The sequence below is a fragment of the Mesoplodon bidens genome, assembly GCF_964165515.1.
Source record: "Mesoplodon bidens genome assembly, chromosome: 8".
NCBI classification, from domain to species: Eukaryota; Metazoa; Chordata; class Mammalia; order Artiodactyla; family Ziphiidae; genus Mesoplodon; species Mesoplodon bidens.
Window position 1 is genome coordinate 100,997,434 of NC_138165.1, and position 26,213 is coordinate 101,023,646.

General features: G+C 38.4%; 1 protein-coding gene across 1 annotated transcript in view; it reads left to right on the plus strand.

The window, feature by feature from the left end:
• NYAP2 (neuronal tyrosine-phosphorylated phosphoinositide-3-kinase adaptor 2) overlaps positions 1 to 26,213 on the plus strand; it is a gene marked incomplete at both ends in the record, with an annotated part of 253,406 nt that overhangs the window by 191,850 nt on the left and 35,343 nt on the right. The window contains one exon of the mRNA XM_081242400.1: positions 18,305 to 18,408. Within this exon, the coding sequence (XP_081098526.1) occupies positions 18,305 to 18,408 (104 nt within the window). The remainder of the gene's footprint in view (positions 1 to 18,304; positions 18,409 to 26,213) is intronic.

Sequence of the window (26,213 nt, forward strand, 5' to 3'; positions counted from 1 at the left end):
GAGTGAGCCCAGCCCAGCCCAGAAAATCTACCCAACTGATCCATAGACTGAAGAACACAACTCAGCGAGTGTCTTTCTAACTCACCGAGTTTGGGTGTAGTGTGAAATCATTAAGTGACTATAGCTGTCAAGGTCTATTTGAATTTTGCTGGTTTTCCATCAGATGGAAATATTTTATTACTATTTGACTGAAGCATGCTTATTGAAAACCCAAAAGTCAAAGAAAAAAGTGAAAACCCACCCGTCTTTTGCTCCACCATCCCACTTTTCAAAGCATCATTTTTAACTGTCATGGTTTTAACCGTTTGAGGTCTGTGGATTGATAGAGACTGTCATTTCTGTTATGTTCATTGTTATAATGCAACAGGAACCACAAACCAGTCTGATAGGATTCAGGCCCCAAGGTAATTCAGGCTTCGTGGTAGGATGCTGACTAACTTCCTGCTTGGCCCCGCATCGCCGCAGGCAGCTGTGGGCTTCTGCATCTACGACCCTCAAGGCTGTCATTCTGTACCCTCAGCTCAAGCACCAGAACTCGGTTTTCCACATCTGCTCTTCTTCCAAGGTCTAATTGGATGCTGTGTTATTTCCTCGGCCAACACTGGCCAGATCCAGCTCTAGGTTCTGCTCACTAATTTCACACTCTAGAGTTTAACTCTCCCTTTCTGAATTCTAGTAGTAAACACATAACAGAATTCTCACGTGGAGAGTCTTTGGAGAATAATGTAAGTCATATCTCCAATCATCCTACTTTGACTTCTAAGCAGAAAACTGCGACTTCTGGCTGCTAGAATTTGTGTTCACCAGAAACATGGTTTTATTGGTGTTTCTCCTGATACTGGTGATACAGCTTTGAGAAACAACCAGAAAAGGAGAACTTGGTCTGAACCACTTTAAGAAGCCAAAGTGTGTCTTTATGGGGTTTGAATGTAAACCAGCAGGGTATAAAATGCGGCAGGATAATTACAAAATAATAAGAGGTGATTATTCCCACAGTCCAAGGCAAAAAGCTAGACCACAGAATCAGAATTTGCAAAAGAGGTGATCAAAGTGAATGCTATTGTCCTTAACTGAACTCCCTCTGTAGCCTAGGAAAGGGGGTAGAGGCTGAGAGGCTAGAAACCAGCTATTAGAGACTCTGAGATAGTCTGTGTGTGTGTGTGTGTGTGTGTGTGTGTGTGTGTGTGTGAGAGAGAGAGAGAGAGAGAGAGAGAGAGAGAGAGAGAGAGAGAGAGATGAATCTCCATCCCTCATAGAGGAGGGATGAGAAGTGAGAAGTGTCTCCCCCAGTGAAAAATCAAGTGAGATAGACTTTCACGGGACCACCTGGAAATCTTGTTATTTGTTTCTAGTTACTGAAGGGACACTGTTAAAAAAAAAGGTACAAGAGGTTAGCTGAATAGCCTATGACCACAAAGCAAACAGCTGCTTGGCAAGTCACTCTCCAGCTACTGCCGATGGGTTAAAGATGTGTATAAAGTGTGTTTCCCGTGGACCAGGTTAGGCCATGGAGAGAAACCCATTAGGAGAGAAACCCTGGAGGTGGCTTAGGTCATGTGACTGCCAGGAACTGCAAGGACTTTGCAGGACATGGCTCAAGCTCCATCCACAGGATGCCCAGTGGACAAACAGCCAGGAGATCTTCAGGTGAGAGATAGCTGACCATGAGGGCCCTTCAAGGTATACTTGAAAGCACCCCAGGAAGAGAGTATTAATCTCTCTTTCCTTCCCTGCTACACCAGAGTGTGAGACACGCTGGCTCATGCTAGTGCCAAGCAAGACCTTTCCTGCCTCCTCACCTCTCCTCCTTCCTTCTACCTCGGCCCTTGTGAGGACACACTTGGTGGGGATCAAGCGGGGGGCAGCGGGGTAAGAACCTAGAGACAGGCAAAGAGAGAGAGGCCCCCTCCTCTGTGTACCAGGAGCAGGCCTGAATGGACCAGGAGAGAAGTGTTTCCTTGAAATAAAGTTCAAAATTGTAATTAGTGTAAGGAACTAAGCATTTAAATTATTACTTCAATAAGACATTTTTGTGACTTGAAGAAACCAGGCAATTTTAAGGTCCTTTATGTTCAAATTAACAGTTAAATAAATACACAGGCAAAAAAAAAACTGATGGAATTACAAAATTTGCTCTAAGATTACTGCAAATTATATTTAGCCTGAATTACGGAATTGAATTTTATCACCTTTGTTGGTTATCCATTTAAAATAACGCCTTATATTTATACACCATGTGTTAGCTTTTAAAATAAGTGCTATTTCATTTGATCTTCACAAAAACCTGTGCATCTGTGGGCTGGTGTTATGATCTGATTATTTAGGTGACCAAACAGCTGCTCGAGAGGAACCAAACGGCCCAGACTCATTGGTAAGTGGTAGATTCAAATCAGGAAAGGGATTTCAGGTTCCTGACCTGTAGTACAGATCTCTTCCCATGATTGAATTAGGTTGAATTTCCCTTTTTCCACCTCCATGCTCAAGAATTCATTCATCTATCCATCCATTCATTTATTCTTCTGTTTTTTCCAATATAAAATTATCAGGCACTGGGCACATGCCCATGGAGGAGATTGCTATTAATCACAAAAGCTAAAAGTATAACTACAGTCTGTGACAGAATCTACCAAGGAAAATGACACCGCACTCCCTCTGAAGTATGTTACACGGCCTCCTAATCTCTGGGGAACTGAGATCCCAGGTGACTTAGAAGAAGGAACAATCCAGGGAGGACCCAGGAGGTGGGATGACCCTGGGACTTAAGGGCACCTGTGAGAGAGTAGCTGAGAGAAGAAGTCTGACAGAGGCAGGCCGAGCTGGCTGCATCAGTGATTCGAGTCTTACCTAAAAGTGCCAGGAAGCCACTTATGGATTTTAAACTCCCGGGATTTTAAATTCAGGGATCAGGTTTACAAAGTCAGCTAATACATTGTCATCCTAAACCACGGGAAACAGAATTATGAAGATACGTATGCTGCCCCAAATAACCTGCCTCATAAATTCAAAGAAGTGATTGCTGTCTAGCCCATGAAATTTCTCTGTTCTTGTAACTAACTGAGAATTGTTTGTAACTGATTGTTTTGATATATCTAAAAATTAATTCTAGAGCACCTGAGCAACTGTGTCACACATGTGCTTTTTTTCCCTAATAAAATAGCAACATTATATATGCTTGTCTTTCTTTGGTTCAGCCATTTACTCATCGAGCAGACTTGTAAGAACACCTGTCTTGAACAGCACCCTCTAAGGTGATGGCAGATGGTCCTCTGCCTTCAAGGAGCCTATGCTCTCCTGTGATGGTGCTTGATTTTTTACTGTGAAAGGACATCATTGTCCCTGATTCAAAAAGAAAGGAGACCGGACTTTGTTTTCCTGTGGTTTGTAAGGTTTTTTCTAAAGTATTTATATTCTTTTTCCCATTTTTTTTCCTAGCAAGATGATTGGTTAAAGCTGTGAGAACAGTTCTGGAGTCAAGGAATTTGGTGATATTAACTGGTGTGGGGTGTGTGTGTGTGTGTGTGTGTGTGTGTGTGTTTATCTATAGCTACTTATGGATTTTAAGCTTGGGTCTTATGTGGTTCGATCTGCAGTCAGCTAACTTATCATACTCTGTACATAACTATATGTGTGAGTATACACAAACACACACACACACACACACTCACACACACAGAGTCCCTTACACCTGATTTCTACTAAACACATGCATAGACCATGACATTCTATATTATACAGATACCTGAAAGCTGCTGGAAAAAAATACAACTTGATAGTAATTTCATTCTTGGTAGAGAAATTCTGAATTTCCACCTACTCTCTGTTTGATTCTCTTGGGAAAAAATAATTAACCAGGTATAAACAATTCAGATAATGCGAAAGGTATCTTCACCTTACTTGCCTCTCAGTAGGTTAATCCTGTTTGAGAATCATGATGACAATATGCTTGAGTTCTGACTGTAGGGCCAGCTCCTTGTATCTTTCACTGAAGGGAACATGACCCTGCCCTGTGCCCTCTCCAGGAGGAGTGGGCTCTGACATTGCTCCTAGCTGGCAGTTGTTGGCTTTCTTTGAAAAGGCCTTATGGTTACAGCACACCACCACTATTCACAGAGAATGTCCTTTCTGTTTCTGTGAAAAGCCATGGAACACATTACAGAAAAGAAGGCTCTGACTGACTTATGCTGGGCATATACAGAGACTAAGTCGAAGCTTGTAAGCAGACCAGAATACATATCAAATCGTATTTGCATTGCCATCTGTTGTCCAAGACAGGCATTGCAGTATTCCCCATCTTGATTCTTTTGATGTTAAATTCAACTAAAATTCGATCAATGTATTTGCTGGACTCTTGGGAAAGATGAAGCAATGGAGGAAAACATTTTTTTTAAATTAGAAATATACAAATCATTTATCTTTTACACTGGCTTCATTCTTTAAAATTTGGTTTAAAATAATTCATTTAGTAAATACTGCATGAGTCCCCATCAAGGATTAGTTATAATGTTACTCAGGGGGAATACAGTGGGGACTGAGATGGACATGGCTCCTGTCCTCAAAAAGCACGCGGTTTAGTAAAGAAGAGAATGGGAGGAAGGGAGAAGGAAGGAACAAGTGCGCCAGGCAGAGTGAGTGGCATGATTAAAATCCTAGAGGAAGAGAACTCATGGGGCTTTAGGAGAATTTAATGCAGTGTGACAGGTGCAAGACTGCAGGTGAGGCTGGCTCTGTAAGCTGAGCCATGGGTACCATCATGAGGAAGCAGTTTAGACTTCATTATAAGCAAGGGAGCTGAAAGATCATATTTGCCTTTAAATAATAACATAATAAAAATAGCTAACATTTCTTGAGGTCTTATGCTGGTCACTGCGGTGAAATCTACACTTATTATCTTATTTAATTCTTACAATAATTTTACAAAGTAGCTACCTTTATTTCTCCCATTTTACCTGTGAACAAAAGGAAGCTTAGTGAGGTCAAGAAAACTGTCCATGGTCATTCAGCTAGTCAGTGATGAGAGCTTAGTAGCTCTCATGAAAAGATAATACCTCTTTCCTAAGAGCTCCAGCAGAAGTATGAAGGCAACTCTCATTGGCTGACTTGGGCCACATGTTCAATCCTGAGCCACTCAGTGAAGCCAAGGGGATAGAATGATTGATTGGACAGGTCTGAATCACATGGCCACTTCTGAGCTGAAGTTGGGATCAGCCCCTAATATGGAACCATGAAAATTGAGATTACTGGTGATATTGTTCTCCAAAGGAAATTCAAGTTACTATTCCAGAAAAAAGAGTAAATGGATTCTGGACAGGTGAAAATGACAGATGACCATTATACCTCCTAAATTTTATTTTTAAATAATTTTTATTATGTTTAGCCATTTACTACCAAAACTTTCACCAACAATTTTAGAAAATTTTAGCAAATAGCAAACTTGAGTTATGCATAATCCTACCAACATTTTTACAAAAGTAAAGCACAGAAGTTACTCATTTCTTCTGGCTCTCTCCACATGTACGTGTTATTAAACTTTTTTTGGAAATAAGTATCTAAATAAATAATAAAGCACAAAAAGCAGACCAAGAAGGAAGAGTAAAAGCAGTGATCTTAGTAAACTAGCTCATGATCAATCAAGAATATTTTTGAGGTCATTTCAATGATTCCAACAGATTTAATTTGTGAACACCTAAGAATCAGTGAACCTTAGACATTGCTTCTTATTACAACTGATGAAAAAGTACCCTGAGAATCTGGATGGTTTCCCTCAGGTCTCACAGGCAGGTAATAGCTTTTCATGGACATTCCTGTTGAGATTTTTCTAGGGCAGCAGTTTACAACTGGTGGTTCCAAAATCCTCTGGAGTTTTCAAAGGTTTTCCCATGTTTCTTGTGCTTCAACATGATATTTTCTTCTGTTTCAGTTTTTGTTTTTCAAATACTCAATTGGCAAATTAATTGGATAAAAAGTTACCCTTTTAAGAAAACTTTGGGGGCTCAAAGTCCATAGAAAGCAACAGTTCTTAAACTCTTCAGTCCCAGAACCCTTTATGTTCTTAAAAGTTATTGAGAACCCCAAAGTACTTTCCTTTATTTGGGTTAGGTCTAATAATATTTCTCATGTTAGAAATTTAAATTGAGAGTTAAAAATTATCTATTCATTAAAAATAATAAACCCATTATATGTTAACATAAATAACATTTTTTCATGAAAAATGACTGTTTTCCAGAACTGTAATAAATGGTTACCAGATTGACATTGTTTTACATTTTTATAAATCTTTTTGATGTCTGAATCAGTAGAGCATAGATTCTCATCTGCTTTGGATTCAATCTGTTGTGATATGTTGATTTGGTTAAAATGTATAAAAGGAATCTGGCCTTATACAGATGCATAGTTCAAAGGGGAGGAATATTTTAATAGCCTTTTCATATAATTGTGGATATTCTTCTTTAATACTTTCCCCAAACTCAACAAACAACAGTTTGGTAAGGGTTAGTTACATATCCATAAGCTCATCATGCTCTGTTACATTAAAATCCATTGGTCTATCTTGGGCTTTAAGTGTAGTTTTACCCATGAATGATTTTCTTTTTGTAGACAAATCATATATTTTCTTTAAAAAAAAAGCATGATCACTTATAAAATGGCAAATGTAAAAATTTGCTTACATTTTATTATTATTAAAATTATATAATAATAAACACTAAAATACAATGTTTAACAACATGTTAGTCTAAATTATTATTTTTACTTCAACTTGTTTCTCCATATCACAGAAAAAAAAGTGATAAAATAAAATGATTAAAATTACTAAGGAGGTTTTCAAGGTTATATATGTTTTTCTGGGAAACAAAATCATAAGATGAAAAAGGTTGGGGAGCTTTGATCTAGAGAACTGTTTGTTCCTTATCTATAACAGCATTCTTTATGATCTGGAAAATTGATTTTTTAAAGTCTAAACAAAGTCTTAATGTTTATCACACGAATAACTCTATTCAAAGAAATCTGTTAGTCACAAATTATTTCCCTTTGCAAAATCCCTCCTGCCTTTCTACCATGAGAATATACTTAATAAGATATAATTTTCATGTGCTTGCCAGGTGATTCCCACTCAGGCAATCCACGTATCCTCTGGCACAGTGATCATGTTTCATAATCAGCTGTTTTATCAAAAAGAATGGTTAATGCTATTCTATTTTGGTTTGTCCATTGGATCCAGGGAATCCCATAGATTTACTGCTATTTACTTTATTCCAAGGCTGAAATCTATATCCCTAATCCCACAAGGCAAATACTTGCCAATTATCATTTTCAACAAGAAATAGGAAATGTGGGTGACAATTTAAAACCCTCCTCACTGTGGGGAGGAAATGAAACAGTTCAAAGCATGTAGTATACCGCAGTTGGTCAATGACACCAAATACTGTTGTGTATTTAAATGCCTTTGGCCTGATTGCATTAAAAGACTATTTTTTAATTTACTTTTTATTTTTATTATTTATTTTTTGGCTGTGTTGGGTTTTCATTGCTGCATAGGGTTTCTCTAGTTGAGGCGAGGGGGCGGCTACTCTTTGTTGCGGTGCACGGGCTTCTCTTGTTGCAGAGCACGGGCTCTAGGCTCAAGGGCTCGGCACAGGCTCAGTCGTTGTGGTGTACAGGCTTAGTTGCTCCGCAGCACGTGGCATCTTCCCGGACCAGGGCTTGAACCCTTGTCTCCTGCATTGGCAGGCAGATGCTTAACCGCTGCACCACCGGGGAAGTCCAAAAGACTATTTTTAAAGTGGGAAACTTCCCCAAAATACTCAAGGAAGTGAGTACTTCTACTGTCCTTTCTGAGCAGTTTGTTTGGGATGATAATCAAATGAGGCCATTGATATTCCAAACATTCTTTTGCTTTTAATACATTTCATAAAATTTATGATTGGTTTTAGAGTCATTTACTCTTTAGGTCATTTTTTTGGCTCATCTAATATCTTAGTTGTACCTTTACATCCATTGTGAATTTTCTTATTTGTACTTAATCTTTCTAAACATATTTGTAAAAATGTAAATGTTGGATCACTTGCTGATAGGTACCAATATCTCTATTAGAAAATATTCATTCAAATTATTAGACTAACACAAGCAGTGCAACTGGCCTTCCCATCTCCAATTCCTTGTGAGACTACTACACCCCATCTCTAAGTGAGTAGACTACCTTATATCTACTACACTTGAGAGCCCTTCGAATGTTACTAGGTCTTAGCAGTTGCACAAATCCTACTTCAAGAGACTTAATATAATTGTCCCTGTCACAATTCAAATAACATTCAAATGTGTAAAATGATCAACTTAAAAAGGAAAAATGACTCCCACCCTTTCATTCAATGTGAGTTCTCACCTATTTCAACCATCATTACAATTGTATTCAAAAAGATGAGGAAGATTATAAAGTTTCTGAAGAGAGGACCTGTTTTCTCTTAAGAAAACATACAGAGTGAAGTTCTCTCTGGTTTAGGCAGGTGACATAATTAGGGCAAGAATAGAACCGGTGAGAATGAAAAGAAAATGGAGTTTGGGAAGGGAAAAATAAGTCAGTAGGCAGATGATGAGGCAAGAGAGACCGTAAAGCCATGGGATAAAAATGAGTGGCATGAGAGGATACACTCAAGGACCCATCCAGCCCACAAGGAAACAGGTGGGCTCTCACTGTAGCACACTCGAAGGATGCTCATCAGTCTCTGGGCGTGTGTAATCCGTTCTGCATGATGAGGCTTTATGGAGAAGCGCACAAGCTGGTGTTGATCTCCCAACATGTTTCTTCTGACAGGAAGGATCAAGTATCTCTCGAATAGTGTGCCGTGGCACAGCTTGGCTCAAGCCGTGCAGATGCTCAAGGAGAGAGAAAGTATCAATGAATCGGGAACGAATGGCATCAGCCCAGAGCAGTTGCATGTGTCCTACTGGGTGATAAGTGGCCATGTAGTAGCCCAGGCTATCTTCCGCCCACTCAGCCCTGACTTCACTGCTCCGCCTCCGGCTCTGACGCCCCCTGAGCTCGGCTCTCCCCACGCGGGCGAGCTCAGGGTCGGATCCCGTTGCCACAGCGCCGCACGTCCGGCTGCGCCAGGTCCCGCCCGCTCCCGGGTTCCGACTCGCCCCGGGCCCACCCCCTCCCCCATGAATGATTTATAAAACAGTGCTTTTAGAAAATATCGGTTCACTAAGTCATGCAAATCTTCCATATGTTGACACATTTTGTTATAAAAATCAATACAACACATTTATTAATATTGCCACTGATCTCCTAAGAAGAGTCTTTAAGTATTAGAGTGCTGTCAAGCTCACAGTGGTAAATACAAGTGTTTCAAAATTTTACTGTTTGCTTGAAAGCTCAAATGTATCATTGTCAACAAATACTGCCAGTTGTCTTCCTTAAAGCAATAAGCTCACTTCATTCATTTTTTGAGAAGGTGTCTGCCAAATATGCAAGTCTGTGTGGCAGTGAAAAATACCTACTTAACTAGTACAGTTTGGTGCTATTGCTTTGATGTGCTAAGGTATCAGCAGATTTATTCAGCCTTGTTTTGGGACTTTCAGTGCGTTTGTCAACACAGTGGAAAAACAAATAATGTCTTAGCATTTTTTACGAAAATAGTTTTTACCTCAGGTGACCACCTCCCCAAAGCATCTTAGAGCCCTCCAGAAGTTCTGCTATAGAATGAATGAACATGGTCATTACTGGAGATCAGATTGAAGTCCCCGTCCATGTATAGTCTCATATTGATCTTATCCCAAGACACATATTGCTTAGATTATGTCTATAACCGACAGTGGTTCAAGGCAGAATCATAAGAACTATAGCTATTGTAATAGAACATGCTACAAGGACCATACACAATTTCAATATCTGGTCACATTTTGTCTCAGAATGTTTGCTCTTCAACAAACCACAAAGCCAATTGTATGAAGAGGATGATATCTGGGGATGAAAGAGTTTTGTTCTATTTTTTGTTTGTTTATTCTATTTTTGACACCATAACATGAAGTTAAATTTTTATCCCCATGGTAATATACATTTGATCCTGATACAAATCATATGCCTTTTTCTGTATATTATGGCAGATGAATTTTTTATGTAATAATTTTTAAGATAATTAAGGAGCATATATTACTTGTTGAATAGATAAAATATGTTCCTTTATAAACATATACTTTAATTCTCTTTTAATGTGGAATCAAGTATTTTTTGAAAAAAGCACATTTTCATATACAGCTAAAGTGATGAATATCTTAAGGGCATTTCAGAAATGATGTGTTTTAATAAAAGAGGCTGTCAAATTAAAAAAAAAAAACTGTTGATGCTACATGATGTTATGTTGCCATGTAAGAAACTAACCATGCATTACAGCATCAAGGGCATCCCTGAGCACTAAGCAGCATGATTTATATTCTCTCTACATAAGAAAGTGGAAGGCAAGGGAAATCCATGGTCTCAGATATTTAGAAGGAATACAATGAGTACTCCTAACCCAACATGCATGTGATTCTCCTTCTCCTCTGTACAATGGATTCTTTAATTCTCTACATCTGCCATTGGATCATAAATGTCATCCACCATGTTGCCACCTCACTTTTCTCTGGGTTTACCAGAGAACCCAGATCTTTACCAGAATTCCAGTATTCCCAAGGAGAACTACCGATTACTCCAGCATCAGTAGTTTTACTATCTGACCCTTCAGATAACACTAGGACTTGGACCATAACTGAAGGATGCTCGGAGTCATTCACTGCCACATAAGTGCCACATCAGCTGCTTCCTTAGAGTTATGTCCCATGAAAGGCTGGAGAGAGAGAAGTATGTCTACTCCCAGGGTAGAGTTTTGCATTTGGCTGATTTTCTTTCTCCAGGGTCACAAAATAATCACAGCAATGATCAGATGTTCATCTTCTAACATCATAGTGACAGTGCCTAGGTCTATGGGCTTCTCAAGGATCTATAAAAATACTTGATATTAAAAAATGAAGCACCAAAATTTCAAAAGAAACTGCCACATTAACATGACTGAATATCTAATTAAATCTATACAAAATGTGACGTTAGGTCAATTTAATTAATTATTAAATTTAGTATTAAAACAGTTCCATTACATCTGAAAACAGTTTCTAGATTAGATTGTCTAATTTGGTAAGTATTCCTGAGTGCGCATGACTACTGTCTAGAAATCATAGCCAATCATGAATTAATTGTATTATTCACAGTCCAATAATTTCAAAGCAAAATTATAAAAATGTATTCAGATTATATACCAAGAAATTTACATTTAATGTGGGACATTAGAACATCCTATATGTTTGCTATGATGTATGATGGAAGCTTTAAAACAAAATGTTTGGAATCTGTGAAAGTTTTAACATAGTCCTGGCAAAACTGCCCCTTATTACTCAGGCATCAGTTTATCTCAAATAGCATATGTGTTATTTCAAAAAAATGCCTTTCCCAGAAATGAAAGTAGAGTTTGCAATAAGCATACCTCAGTGTTTTAAATAAAAGGCCTTTTTTGTGACCTCCATGTAGCCCTAAGTCATTGATTAGAAACTTTCATCAGCATGATTGACTAGGGAAGTCATAACATGTCTCTGCTAGTAGAGAAAAATATTATGTACTGAAAAAATAAAACAAGATGGAGAAAAATATGTCTCCCCAGAATTTGATCTTATTTCTTTGATGCTAGATGAAAGTGTTTTTTTTTCATAAAAATTCACTAATCTCTTATTGCTGTGTAGATCCAGAGTTGAGAACAATCATTTGTCTTTGCTTTCTGAAAACAAAGAGAACTCTAGTACTCATAATAGTAGCTGTGGGTGCCTTGGGGATTATCGTGTAACAATACCAAGGGACATAATCCTGAACAGAATTCAGTTCACCTTACAGGGAAGATGAGAAATGATGGAGAAATTGCCATCCTTAAAAAAAATAAAAAAGCAATGAAAGATTGTATCCAACAAGAATAAAAAGAGAGAAAATAGTTCTTTCTAAGTAACAAAGTCCAATGGGCACTTACTTAATAGGAACTTTAAGATGATGATGAATTATTACCCTGGAAAGATCACATGATAATGTCTTGATGTTGGTTTATTTCAAGGAATTAAAATTAATGTCTTCCTTCTTCCTTCTTTCCTCTCTCCCTCCCTCCTTCTCACCCTCTCCTTCCTTCCTCTACCTTTTTTCCATTCTTCCTTTTCCTTTCTCTCTCTGTCTCTCTGTGTTTCTCTCTCTCTCTCACATTCTTTCTTGTTCTCTTTACACTTGACCTTCACTGAAATTGCACAAACAACATCAACTTTTACTTCTAGGATGGTTATTGGTGGTTTATTATACAAGAAAGGGATTTTCCTTAGATGTAGGGAGAATAGATACTTTCTAGATCATAATTAATCTTTTAATGCAATGAATTTTCCTAGGGGGAGGAAAACCTTATCTTAGCTAACTTTTGAGGCATATGTCCATTGTTTTTGACCCCCAAATGCCTTGGCAATTTTTATATTAACAAAATTTAGGATGAAAACTTACTGTTTTTAGTCTTGTGGTTCCTAAGCCTCACTATTTAAGGATCAAAGCACAGTGTATTTCTAAAGGTAAGTGAACCAGACAATTTAACTTTCATGTCACAGCCCTAGAGACTCTCTAAGAGGCTTGGTTATAAAAATAGAATCTTTTCTAGGATTTTTGAGACTTTTTAGAAAATTCTTTTGGCCAAAGAAACCTTGGTGGATCCAACATCATAAGGATTTGCTTCACCAACTAGGTCCCACAAACACCATAATAGATTCCAAATGTATTTAAGTCAAAGACAAGGTGAAACAGAAAAGAAGAGCTAAATGAGTATGATAAAGATAAATCAAAGCCTCACAATTAAAAAAATTGTCCTTATGACATGATACCATCAAGCAACAATGTTATGGAGTATATATGTATGTATATGTGTGTACACACACACAAATGTGTGCATTTTCCACCTGCCGATGTATGCATGTGTACATAATGAATTCATAAGTAATCATCTCAGCCTGCCACTGCAGGTGAAGTCATAACCCATATGAACCATGTTGGGATTGAACAGTCGACCACTGGGTGACCTGACTTTAAAGCTACAGGGTGGCTGGCCGGCAAGGTCAGCCGCCATGTGTGATGAGTGGTTAGTGGTTATATTGTAGTCCCTAAGGGGGTGGATGAACCAAGACACGATCTGGACCACTGTCCAATAGGAGTAAAGCAAGGCCTTTGTGGGTCACGATGAAATTGGGAGTTTGCTTGGATTTTAGTAAGTCTCAGTCTGTGCTTTAGAGATATCACTGTCTATGCTTGGAAGAGGCTGATTAAGTCAGAATCTGACTGGAAACCTAGCAGGGGAAATTAATCCATAGGTACATTGGGTAATATAAAAGGCATTGGATTGTGTCACTCATCAGATAATCTCTTCAACATATCCTTTAAAGGAACCTTATAGTAAAAAGCATTATTTGCCATCCTTTGCTAGGAAAAAATGTTGAATTTTCTCCATGTGACTAAATGTGCTAATGCAATAAATGGATATACGGAAACATTGGCTTATTATGAAAACATGTCAACCAGAATTCTGATAGATGCTTTACATTTATTTTATATAATAAAAGATGATTCCTTAAGAGATGCTAGGATTTATGCCTCCTGGGAAATTAGGTTCATTTATAAGTTAGAGTGATAGGTTATGTCATCATGGGACACATTTATATTTGAACACTCTTATATTTTCAAGATTGGGTGGGTAGATACTAGAATCACCTGCACAAAACTTAGGGAGAGTTCCCCTAGAAAATCATGTACCCTTGAATGAGAGTCACTGCCTTGGTAAGTTGGGGAGCCAGACTGTCATATTCTATGTTACCGTCATTGTCACAATTTGCTTTAGAAGTTGCATTGACGTTTTCTAGGTTAATTTGAGGGTCTTCAGTGAAATAAAAATCATATTAATTGAACACTTACTCTGTGGTCCTCACCAACATAAATATTCAGAGCCACAGCCAGCAGTGCAAACGGTATATAAGTGCTAAGGCTATTTGGAAGAAAGCAGTAAACAAGGTTGCAGTATGCTTTACAATAGACGTGCACGTTGAAGCAGGCCTTAGAAAATAGATAACATCTGGTCTGATGAAAGGCCATGCGTGGGGACACCTTGTGAAGGACAGAAGCAGGGTCAGATGTGGAGACCGAGGAGAGATACTGAGTTGTCTATGCTTTGAGGAGCAGACAGCCACGGAGAACACAGTGGATCAGATCAGATGGGGCCAGATCACAGGGGGCCCTTTGAAAATTAGCCAAGTGAGTTTGAAGATTTTATCATATGAAATAGGGAGTAATTTAAAACTTTTGAATAAGGTGTGTGATCTAAAAGCGATTTAAGAAGTTCCGCCTGGCATTGTGTACAAGTTAGTTTTGAGCAGAGAAACTATGGGTATGGGGACCAGCAGGTAGATTTTACATATATATATATATATATATATATATATATATATATATATATATATATATATATATATACACACACACACACACACACACACACACACATATATACACACATATATTTAATTATATATAATTATAATTATATATGTTACATATGTTATATATAAAATTATTTTTTGCTCAAGTTGTTGAATACCAAACTTGTGGTAGTGTTTGTGAGTTGAAATAAATCACAAAGAAAGAAAATTACCACAGGACTACCTTTATAGAGAGAGGAAAAGAAAGCTCTGAACATAAAAAGTAAGCTTCCAGGAAAATGGAGGTAATGTTGTTCCTCCTATAAATGGGAAAATCAGAAGGATACCTAAGATGTTGAGAAAAAGCTATCATTTGGTCCTTGTTTATTATTATTTTATATATAGTAAAGTGTATATTTTAATCCCAAACTCCTAATTAATCCCTAGTCTCTAGAAGACACTGGGGCTTAACATCAAGCAAGGGTGTGAGGAGAGGACAGACCTGTAGAAACCTCCATGTGACCCAAGAGAGAAAAGATGATACACAAGAAGCCATGACAATGCACATGATCTGAGGGAGAAAGTGCAGAGGGAGAAAGCAAAACATGACAAATAGAAAACAACAGAGAGGAGAGAGGTGAAGCCATAAGCATCATAGGTGGAAACGGTTCCATCTTTTATCCATCATTAGCTCACCTATCCCCACTCTCCTAGATACCAGAATATGTGATTCATTATTATTTCTTTATACTGTATAAGCAATAAAGTGAATAAAAGGAATACATCCTGAAATAGTTTTGACTTCTGGGTGGGTTGGAAAATAAACCTAAGCACCCAGGGTCCTCCCTACTTCAGCTTTTACCACCTGCTCAGCACTGTTGGCAGGTGTGAATTATCACAGCTTTTTTTTTTTTAATAAGGTAGATCTTTTTTTTTTGTATTTGTCTTTTTAAATTTTTTATTGAAATGCAGTTTATTTACCATGTTGTGTTAGTTTCAGATGTACAGCAAAGTGATTCAATTATACATATATATAAACATATATTCTTTTTTTTTACATTCCTTTCCATTATAAGTTATTACAAGATATTGAGTTCAGTTCCCTGTGCTCTACAGAAGGTCCTTGTTGGTTATCTCTTTTATATATAGTAATGTGTATATTTTAATCTCAAACACCTAATTTATCCCTCCACTCCATTGCCACTTTGGTAAATAAGTTTTTTTCTATGTCTGTGAGTCTATTTCTGTTTTGTAAATAAGTTCATTTAGATCATCTTTTTAGATTCCACAAACCATACTTTGAACAGACACATGCACCCCAATGTTCACAGCAGCCCTGATTACAATAGCCAAGACATGGAAGCAACCTAAGTGTCCATTGACAGATGAATGGATAAAGAAGATGTGAGATGCATATATACACACACACACACACACACACACACACACAATGGAATATTACTCAGCCATAAAAAGAATGAAATAATGTTGTTTGCAGCAACAAGGATGGATCTAGAGATTATCATACTAAGTGAAGTGAGCCAGACAGAGAAGGACAAATATCCTATGATACTACAGCTCTTTTAGGGCCCAGCCTTCCCTAGCTCCCAGAACACGAGGCATATCTTGATCAATGATACCATGGCACCCTGTACTTCTCCTTTCTAATTTTTCTGAATTTTCAGGAAACCATTTTAGGCGTACTGTTTGTCTCCCCTGAGTAAACATAAACCTCATTAAAATATGGGAAATTGGTGTCTTCCTCACCCATATGCTTAGCATCCACTGCAGTGCTTTGTACGTGGTGGGCCCTTGATAAATGTTTGTTGAAAGAGCAAAGAACAAATGAGCTCTTTAACTTTTACTGCCCACAAAGTAAATGCCAGCATCCTTCTAACACCTGTTCATTCCCCCAGCAAATGTTCTTGTACCACTGATAGTTCCACCAGGAGGGCTGATCACAGCTGCTTTTATATAATCAAATGCATAATTTGTTGCTTAATATCTTTGCTCCTGGATAGGCTGTAAGTGTCTCTTAGGGCAAGAGTGGGTTTTTGGTGACCACACTCTGTACAGTCCCTAGCACAGAGTAGGTATAAAATAAATGGATTCTGAATAATGAGTAAATGATTATATTCATTTGTTTTGAAAAGAAATAAAACTTAAATGATATGAAAAATATTTTCTAAGGTCATATAGCTAGTGGAGTCATCTCATAGTCCAAAGCCTGCTTATTGTCATTTTTTTCTTACTAAATCAGAAGCACAGAGAAAAAGACTATCTAATTTGCCAAGAAAGAGGCTATTAGTACGCGTTAAGATAATCATTCTAATGTGGATGTGAGGCATTGTTTAATAGTTTGAAGCAGGGGTGGGAGAGGAAAGGTGTGTGTGGGTGAGGGTGTATTTAAAAGTCTCTGTGTGAATGGACGCAAACTTATCTTATTCCTTGTATCTGTATCTGGTGTCTGTGAAGGATGGGGAGAGAATGGCCAGAAGGCAGTTAGCAGAGGCTGAAGTTAGCCGTAGGTCATGTGATGCAGACATAGCAAAGCTTTTCTCTGAAGAGCAGCTTATATAAAAGTGGCATAAAGCTAGTGTTCCTATCCAGCACAGAACTTGTTCTCCAACATCAGCTTGCCACTGCTTGGTAAATTAGTGATGTAATATCATTTGAAGCCACTAGTTCAGAGAGTTTCATCTTTAAGTCAAATTTATTAATATAATGAAAGGTTTTTTTGAAAAGTGCTTGTGTATTTGCAATGCAAATATTAACCTTGCTGAGCCTCAGGTTTCTAATTTGTAAATCGGGAGCATTTATAGCTAACTTTGTAACTCTAAAGATTATCTTTAAGATTAGAGATAATTTAAGTGCAGCCCAAACAGAAGCTGGGATATACTAGGCACTCAAAAACTGACAGCTAATATAAAAGTTTGTGGCAAAAGCATAGATGTCAACTTTTCTTTTTATGCCTTCTTCTCCTTTATAAATACCTTCAAATATGTCTGAAAATCAGTGTCCTCTGTATACTGTAAATTCTGAGCTTCTTGAATGAAGGGAGCTCTTTCCATTCCCCAAATTGCAGTCTCCAAAGTATCTTGATAATGACCTAGGCAGCCTATTTAGCCTCCTTAAATAGAGGAATAGTTAGGAAAGGCTTTTTAAGTTTGAAAAATAATATTATTATGAAAGATGTCGAAAGTCTTCGAAGTGGTTATACAATTAAAAGCAAATGAAGTTAAATTAGAGAAATGTTACATTGAAAACATGGTGAAAGTAATCAGCACAACAATATAGGCTTGAAAATTAGAAAGTTAGGAAATTAGAAAAAGAAGGAAAGAATAAGAGAACGAATGAAGAAAAGAAAGAATGAAAGGAGGGAGGGATGGAAGAAAAATTTGGAGAGGGTGGAAAAGACATTTTAGGACACAGGAGACCCTTGGACCAAGACTGAAAATGAAGCACCAAAAATAGTCATGTCACTGGCTTTTTCCCCAATGGGATTTTGTTGCTCCAGTAATCACTCTATAGAAGCTCACTCTAAATAGGGTAAAGTGTGCAAGGCAACAAGGCGTGGAGCTTAAGTGATTGGTTCTTTATTCCCAGAATCTGATCTGTGAACAAGGCTCATTTTAGAATCAATTGTTATGAAATTGTTTCATCACCTGCCAATGATTAGCAAACATCAGAAGAACTCAGTGTATTAGAAGAACGTGTAGCAAAACCAGAAGAAAGTCTGGGATCCGGTTCATCCCTGCAGACTTTGCTCAGCTAATGATCTGTCTCTCCCCCTTGTTCACAGAACCGAAAGTAAGCTGCAAACTAGGCCGGTCTGCGTCCACATCAGGTGTGCCCCCTCCATCCGTTACTCCTCTCAGGCAAGCCAGTGACCTGCAACAGAGCCAGGTACCATCATCGTTAGCCAATCGTGATTGACTTCCTGTGATGCGACATGCCAAACGCTTTCCACCTCTGTCTGTCGTGTGTTGCTGTAACAACTTTTGCATTTGCTTTTATTTTTCTGTGTGTGTATGGGTGGGAGGGATGAGCTGTGGCCGTCTGTGTTTTCATCGAAAAAGGAAAGTCTTTCTTCCTTGTGATTGGTGAAAGTTTCTTTGCTGTTTGTTACCTAATCGTTTTTGTCTCTGGGTTCCATCATTCTGTAATATAAATGTAAACTTGTACTATATGTACTGCCTTAGTGGTTATTTTTTTAAAGTTCTTTCTCTCTTCCATGTTTTGTGTACTTTTATACTGTCTCCGAAAATTTATCAACGTTTGATAAATTTACCGACTTTGTTTTATGTAGATTTCTTTTTAAATGTTTTGTCCACAACACTTGCACAGATGTTGTCAATGAATTTGTACATATTGTTTAGTTCTTATCCTATTATACTGTAATATTTGTGTCCATCTTACTTTTATTTTTATTTAGCTTGGAGCATGATTGTAAGACAGTGAATATTGATGTCTTGATAAATATTCATAGACCAACTCATTTGGATTGAACATGGCAGCTAGTCTTTTTTCATGGCCATAAAGACAAATTGGTCAACCAGATAATCTAGGTATTTACCCAAAACTGTAGATTAATAAGGCAATCTTTAAATAAATGACTTTTCTCTCTTATACCAAAAATATCAGAAATGTTCTCAGTAAGGGAATGTAAGTGTTTATGCATGGTATATGAGATCTCTATTATCATTTGGAGAAAAGATACAGGAAATAAAGGCATAAGCTACAGTATCATTTAATCCTTTATAGTACAATATGTTGCTCTGATGTTCATGGGTATATGCTTGTGTATGGAGGATATAGTATGGGGAAAAATCACTACATATAAATGTTCTATCTATAATTCATCCAATAGGAATTCAATACAATGACAATTTGTGAAGCTTAATTGTTGTTACTGTTAAATATATTATGGGTGTTAAATAGGATAATGCCATCCTGGAGTGGTTTCTCTCTGCTTCCCAGCTTTAATGTTCACTTTCATAAAGCTCTTCTGAAATTGTAAATTATAAAACTAGCAATGATACCTCCACGGGAACTGTCCATTACTGATTAGCAAATTACATATTCATCAATTATATAAATGTCAAGCTATTTTAAAAACATAACCAGGAAGAATAATTGCATTTTTTTCTAATGGGAGACAGGGTGCTTTATAGTATTTTGGTCTGGCTTAAATATGCACAGGATTTGATTCATGAATATATGAGATATCTACAAATGCAAGAGATAAGAGGCTCCTCTCAAGAGCATCTCAAGTGCCATTTAGAATTTCTTGTGTCTTAATTTAACATTTTAAATGCTTTGTAACCAAATGAATCCACCTCAAACACTTTTTTGGGTATAAAAGAAGTAGAAACAATAAGACAATGAATAAATAAATAAATAACGCAATTAACCTCACTAAGATAAATTGCCACCTTAGTTGATTAAAGCTATTCCAAAATATTACATTTACAGATTTTCAGAGCTTAAAAACTTGAATACAGAAAGGAGAGAACTTTAGCTAGCTGGCAGAGGATTGCATTAATACAATCAATTTTCCAAGTATATATACCATGCTATTGCATTACCTCAGTATCTCAGAGAGGTTTTGTGTTCTTTGTTTTCATTTGCTTTTTTTCCTAATTATCTTTATAGTTGTTTCATCCTACGCCCCTTCAATTCTCAGTGAAAGCAGTTTCCTGGGGTAACTTACAGAACAGAAACAAGGTACAACATTGTGCCTTTGCATTATCAGCTCTTCGCTTACCTGGTAGGATGTTCTTCATTCTTCAAAATACAGCAACAGGAGAAAGACCCTCTTGTTACTTAGATGCTGCACTTTCTCTCTCCAACCAGGAGAAATTCTGGCACACAGCCACATCACAGAAGGGGTGTCAGGGCTGCAAATTAGAAGGCTGGCCTCTGAATCTCTCCCCTGTGGCTTGTGACCAGATGTAGTATTCACCTCTTCCCATATGCTAGCGCTAATGGGGTAAACATGGCTCAGAAGAACCTTGCTCTGCATTCCTACAACTTGGAATTGAACTAAAGGCAATGGGTACTTATTGAAGACCCTCTTCTCACCTAATTCCCATGCTCTTGACTGAGATGTCTCCTTAAGTTACAACCAGGATGACACTGCCCTAGGCTTAGTCACCCCAGGCAATGGTGAAAGACATTTAAAAACATTGAATATTCATACACAAACTAGGATAGGGAACACCTAGCATTATCCAACAAATAATCATCCTGGTCACTTTTTTAAAAAGTGTTTTTCCCCCACTGGGATTCCTGATAGTTATTAAAACACAGAACGCTTAATAGACGATTAATAGACTTAATAGATGATTAATAGACTTCTTACTAGGAAATCTTTGGAAGACCATGTGATCTGTTTCAGACAAACAAAAGCAGTCACTGAAATAATTCCAGTAGTGCTTATCTATTGAGGAGTCTGGCTTTAAGAAGCCATATTACGGGACATTTCTGCTCATAGAGAAGGAGCTGTGTTTTTTTTTTTTTTTTTCCAGGTTGTTCACATCTTATCTCTTTTCAGCTCCCTCAGTACTAGTTTTTCACCCACCACTTCAGATCATGGTTGGAGCTTTCTGAGAAGTATTGCAGGAGGAGACAGAAGGGACGGAGGTTACTCCAGCAGAGATGGGTAGAGCTGGCCAAAAGGGACTGTCGCCCACCCCCAGGAGCCTAGGCCAATGATGATGGACCACCCCTAAAGAATCTGGAGTAGTGATTGACTGACCTGCCGAGGAGCCCGGGGCACATAGTGACTGCCCACCAAGGGCATTTGTGTAAAAATAAAAGTGGTGGTAATGTTTGCTTGGCTATGCAGTCTGTTTCGGCTTCAGGTAATATAGGAGATACACGATTTGTAGAAATGTATAGTCTCATCTGACTGGAACTTTAAAATACGTAGGAGAAGACGGGAAGCTCAAGAAAGAAGTATGAGTTCCAAAGCATTTAGAGCTTCTTACACAACGCGTACTACTCTCTAAAACTCAGTGAGATGAAAAATAGATCTTTTCTTTCCTAATTCACTCCTGAATAAATAGAGCAGTCATGGGGCAATTAGGGGAAAGTGACATTTCCTTGGAATTTTACGGCAAAGCAGCCCCATATTTTGGCATTTGTCGTAAAGCAAACCTTTGGAAATTAAATTGAATGTCTGCAGCTTCCATGAGAAAGCTATTTTATTTTCTTATTTATAAGAGCAAAACTGTATAGGAGAAATATTTTGAACTTGAAGCACATCACTTTATCTTTTTTTTTTCTTCTGTAGTGAAGTAGAAAGCTGTGTACTCAGAAGAAAGAAGTGTGAGTGCCTCTATAGACAGGAAGTGCTGTTCATGTGATTCCCTCCATCTCTGGGCTATGGTGTTAGGGACCCCCATTAATCTGGAGATGCGGCCATCTCTAGTTTTACTGCAGCAAGTGATGGAATAGAAACTAAGGAGCAGGGCCATGAGAAAGCCAGTCTTTAAAGGAAGGAGCAGCTAGGGTGTGTCTCCAGACAAAAGTGCCAGCTCTCTTTGGAAAAATGTTCCCAAGAAATGTTTGTACTTATTTTTCTGGGAAGGAAGGAGATGAGAGCCACATCCTCTGACACACACACACACACACACACACACACACAATCATGCACTCATGAACACACACACTTCACATTTTTTAAGTAACAGACCCCCAAGTCGAATCAGGGAATCACAGAGCTAACAATGACCTAAGTGTTGAACTGAGAATTCACCTTCTCTCTGAGGTTTGTCAATTGTTCTAAACTAGATTATCTCTGATTATCCTTGATGTTGGGAAGGGGGTAACAGAAAGCCATCTGTCACTTCCTTTGGACATACATTTCAAAATCTGAGAGCCCCACATTTCTCTAGAAATTTAAAAATCGCCCCTGAAGCCGTTATCTCTTGTTCCGTGGGCCCTGTGTGGCTTGAGAGCTGCCTTCTCACTAACCAGAAGAGGCCTTGCCCAGGCTGGTCCATGCTGTGCGCTTATAAGCTGTTATCCAGGGAAACAAGCTGAGTTCCTTTCAACTTGCCCCTTCAGGATTATTTCTCAAACATTTATTTCTATTGATGGCAGTCCTCTGGGCTCCCTCCAAGCTTCTAACATCCTCCTTTCGCTTGAGGACCCTGCTGGGGCCTTATGAGAGCCTGCACGGGCTCCTGCAGAGCAGAATGCCTTCTTTTTTTCCCATGCACTCCATGGCTATATCTGCACACCAGCATGTGGTCAGCTTTCCTAGATAATGGAAGAACGTATTAGCATCCATAGCTTGATGAATGTCTAGGGTGTGTTTCTGGACATACCTGGATGTCAAAGTTGTTTTCTAGATACAGTAAAAAAAAAGGGAGCTAAATCATCCAAAGATAGAAATTAGGGATCAGTGCATATGAAAGACTAAGACTGAGAATTTAAGAGGATTCCCTGGCAAAGACTTTACCCAGTTTACAGTGTGACACTTAGTGACTTTGGTTGACTTACTAAATATCTCTCTCGATAAATGTCTCTTTCTATATATCCTCGAAAAAATGTTTTTCTCACACAGTCTAATTTTGTCTTTTCTCTTGGTCTTTAATGCCTTCAGAGTAGTGAGGTGTTTTGATTGGTCCCACAGCCTCAGTGTGCTTTGCCTGAAAGCTTTGAGCAGACCATTGCTCTTTCTCAGCCTGTGTGTGAGGTCTGGGCTTTTGTAACTCTCAGACAATCAGGACATTTACACACAAAACTTGTAGGAGCCTGGAGAGCATGAGGAAGACTAAAGACAAAGGGATCCTGAGTATAGTAACATAAATACTCAAACAATGACATGGAAAGGAATTCTAATTTCAGCCACTCAGATGCCTGCCCACATTTCTCAGTAATGTAAACTTAAAGGGTATGTTCTTATTCAATTTCAGCTTCTGTGCCTTGGATCAGGTAGAAAAATGAAAACAAACCTAACATCTGAAATAAAATAACACACAGAGTGAGAGCTGGGAGTTTCAGTTTTATTCAGGGACTTACTGAGGACAATAGCCTGGGAACTATAGTTTCTCAGATAGCTCTGAGGAACTGCTCCAGAGAGGAGAGAAGAGAGACCAGGGGAGAGGGGTACGTGCTATCAAGCAAACACCTCAGTAGAACGTTACTACTGCTAGTCATGAAGAAAGGCTATCTCAATTAATGATAGTAGTGTTTTTTCTAGGTATGTGAAGATGCAAGAATCCAGGTTCATAAAAAATTTCTCTTGAAATATTTCTAACTATCTGAGGGCCTGTTTTTGCCTGTTTTCCCAGGGCACAGAATACCTAGTCCTGATCTTCACCCTGAATTCCTTTCAGGGTGTATTTCAGGCCACTGACTGCAGTGGCTAATGACTTAATCCTTGTAGAACTGGATGGCGAGTGACATTCCTTGCCTTACAAGCTCTAACAGTAGAAAAGCTTCAGTTCTCTTTAGAATTCCTGTGCTGCCATTAGTGTAGATGTGACTTGCTTTGCCAAGACCATACATGCTTTATTCCAGCCCTGGGTCCTGGAACATATTATGTTATGTTGTGTTATGAGGTTTCATCTGATCATTTGTATATACAATGTCAAGTGTTCCTGTCTAGTAGTTAAGGTTTTGTGTTTGATGGGAGAAAACAGAGGAAGGAGCAGAGTATGTGGGTGGGGAGCATGTGGCTCCCCAAGTTAACGTGATGAAGGGGCCCCTTTTCTACCATCCCGTGCTTAAGTGTTGAACAAACCTTTTTTTGAGACCCTGTGGTATTCCAGGTCCTATCAGGCCTGAACTAAGAGAATGTTTACATCACATTTGTACCTTTATATGGCTGGTTTGATCGTATACTCAGGGTTACATCATATGTTGGAAATGGTAAAAAAAAAAAAAAAAAAAAAAAAAGCAGAAACAGAACATATAACCAATTAGCAAAAGCTGAACTCACTTCATTCATTCATGCACAGAGATCCCCACCCTCACAGAGCTTCCTCCAGGCTATGCAATAGGTTTTAAATAACTCCTATTGTTTTTTCATCCTGCATACAAGTTAACCTGACATATATTTCCAAACATGGAAAAGCCTGATGGGGGGGCTTGGAAAACCCCACTGAGTTTACAATGCCATGTAAAGATAAGATGTTTACAGCATCTTATTGGAGAAGGGTTTATCTGTAAGAACTTCAAATTGTAAAATAAGATGTTATCTTAACAAAGATTATGTTACAAAGAAATTATAGTTATTTGTTATAATAATGTTATTTACCAAAGAGATTGGATCTAGGCTTGTGAAAAGTGGAATAAATTCATGTTACAAATAGGAGTGTCAGTGGTTATATTGGTCGATTGCTATGTATTATGGTATCATTGCATTAAAATAAGGCAAGGGCCAAAAAGTAAACAAACAAAGGCTTTGTCTTATGTGCGTCCTCTACAGTCCTGTCCGGTGGATTTATGAAAATGGGAGGCTTTAGTACTTTGTGGGGCTCCCCGTAATTAGTGTCATATTTATAGAGGAAACAAGATTTTGTTATCACCTTTAAATAACAGTAATATGTGTCATGAATTCTTTCATACAAAGAATTCAGACAAGATCAGGCGTGTTCAGGGTGGTATGACCGTAGACCAGATGGTAGGAACTCAGATTGCTTTCCAGGACAGACCACAATCTGAACTGAGAATTTTTGACATATTATGCAGGCATCGTGTGCTTGTTAACTGCTGTATATTTCACGTGGCAGAATATTTGGGGTCACTTTTTAAAGGCCAGTCGTCTCATGACCAGTCTCTCAATAACTTCAAGATTGAGTAGAATGAAACTACACAAACCCATCCTTTTGCCCCCATTCCAGTCCCCCAACCCAATAATCTTGCATGTATGCCCTTGGAGTAGGAGGCAGAGTGTAACTGAACAAGAGGATGTTCTCTGAGAAATCTTGAACGCATTGACAAACAAGGGTAAGGGTGGGGCAAATGGACTCCCAGGGTGTCAGCCTCTGACTACGCCTAGTCCCCCGTACCTGTGTGCATCCTCTTCAGCATCAGAATTGTCAACTTAACCATCCAGCTACAGGGGAAGGTGTGAAGTTGCTGAGGTATAGAGCCCAGCATTCTTTAACATGTGGAAGGGATAAAATGTGTCTAGGGTTCTTAGATGATGTTTGCGGGATGAAAACCACGTACCATTTGCTGTCATCTCTGATGAGCTTATTGTGCACCAGGATGGTTTTGAGAGCTTCCTTACATCATTGTAGGTGTGCTCTCTACAGCCCTACCCCATTATTATCCCATGACAACTAAGGATACTAAAGTGAGGCTACACCTTGTCCAAGTTTTGTACCTATTGTCAAAATGATCAGTCTATGAGTCCCAACTATGCAGCTGGTTAAAACTGTGAGGTTTAGAGGATGTAAGACATCCATCAGAACCCTGGCTCCACCCGTTGGTTGCTGTGTGACCCTGAATACATTGCTCAACTTTTCAGAGTCTGTTTTCTCATCTGTAAAATGGGGGCAGTATGATCTGCCTTGTATGGTTATTGAGGATTAATAAGATAACATATGTGTGTAAAGTCCTGGAAGACATTACCTATTAGAGAAATAAGAATTCTTTCCCTTATAGCTTTTCCTTCTGCCAAAATGCAACTTTCCTGCTTGCTGGCAAGTCCTAAGGAGAAGAGTCATTGTAGGCAGTGGTATTTCAAA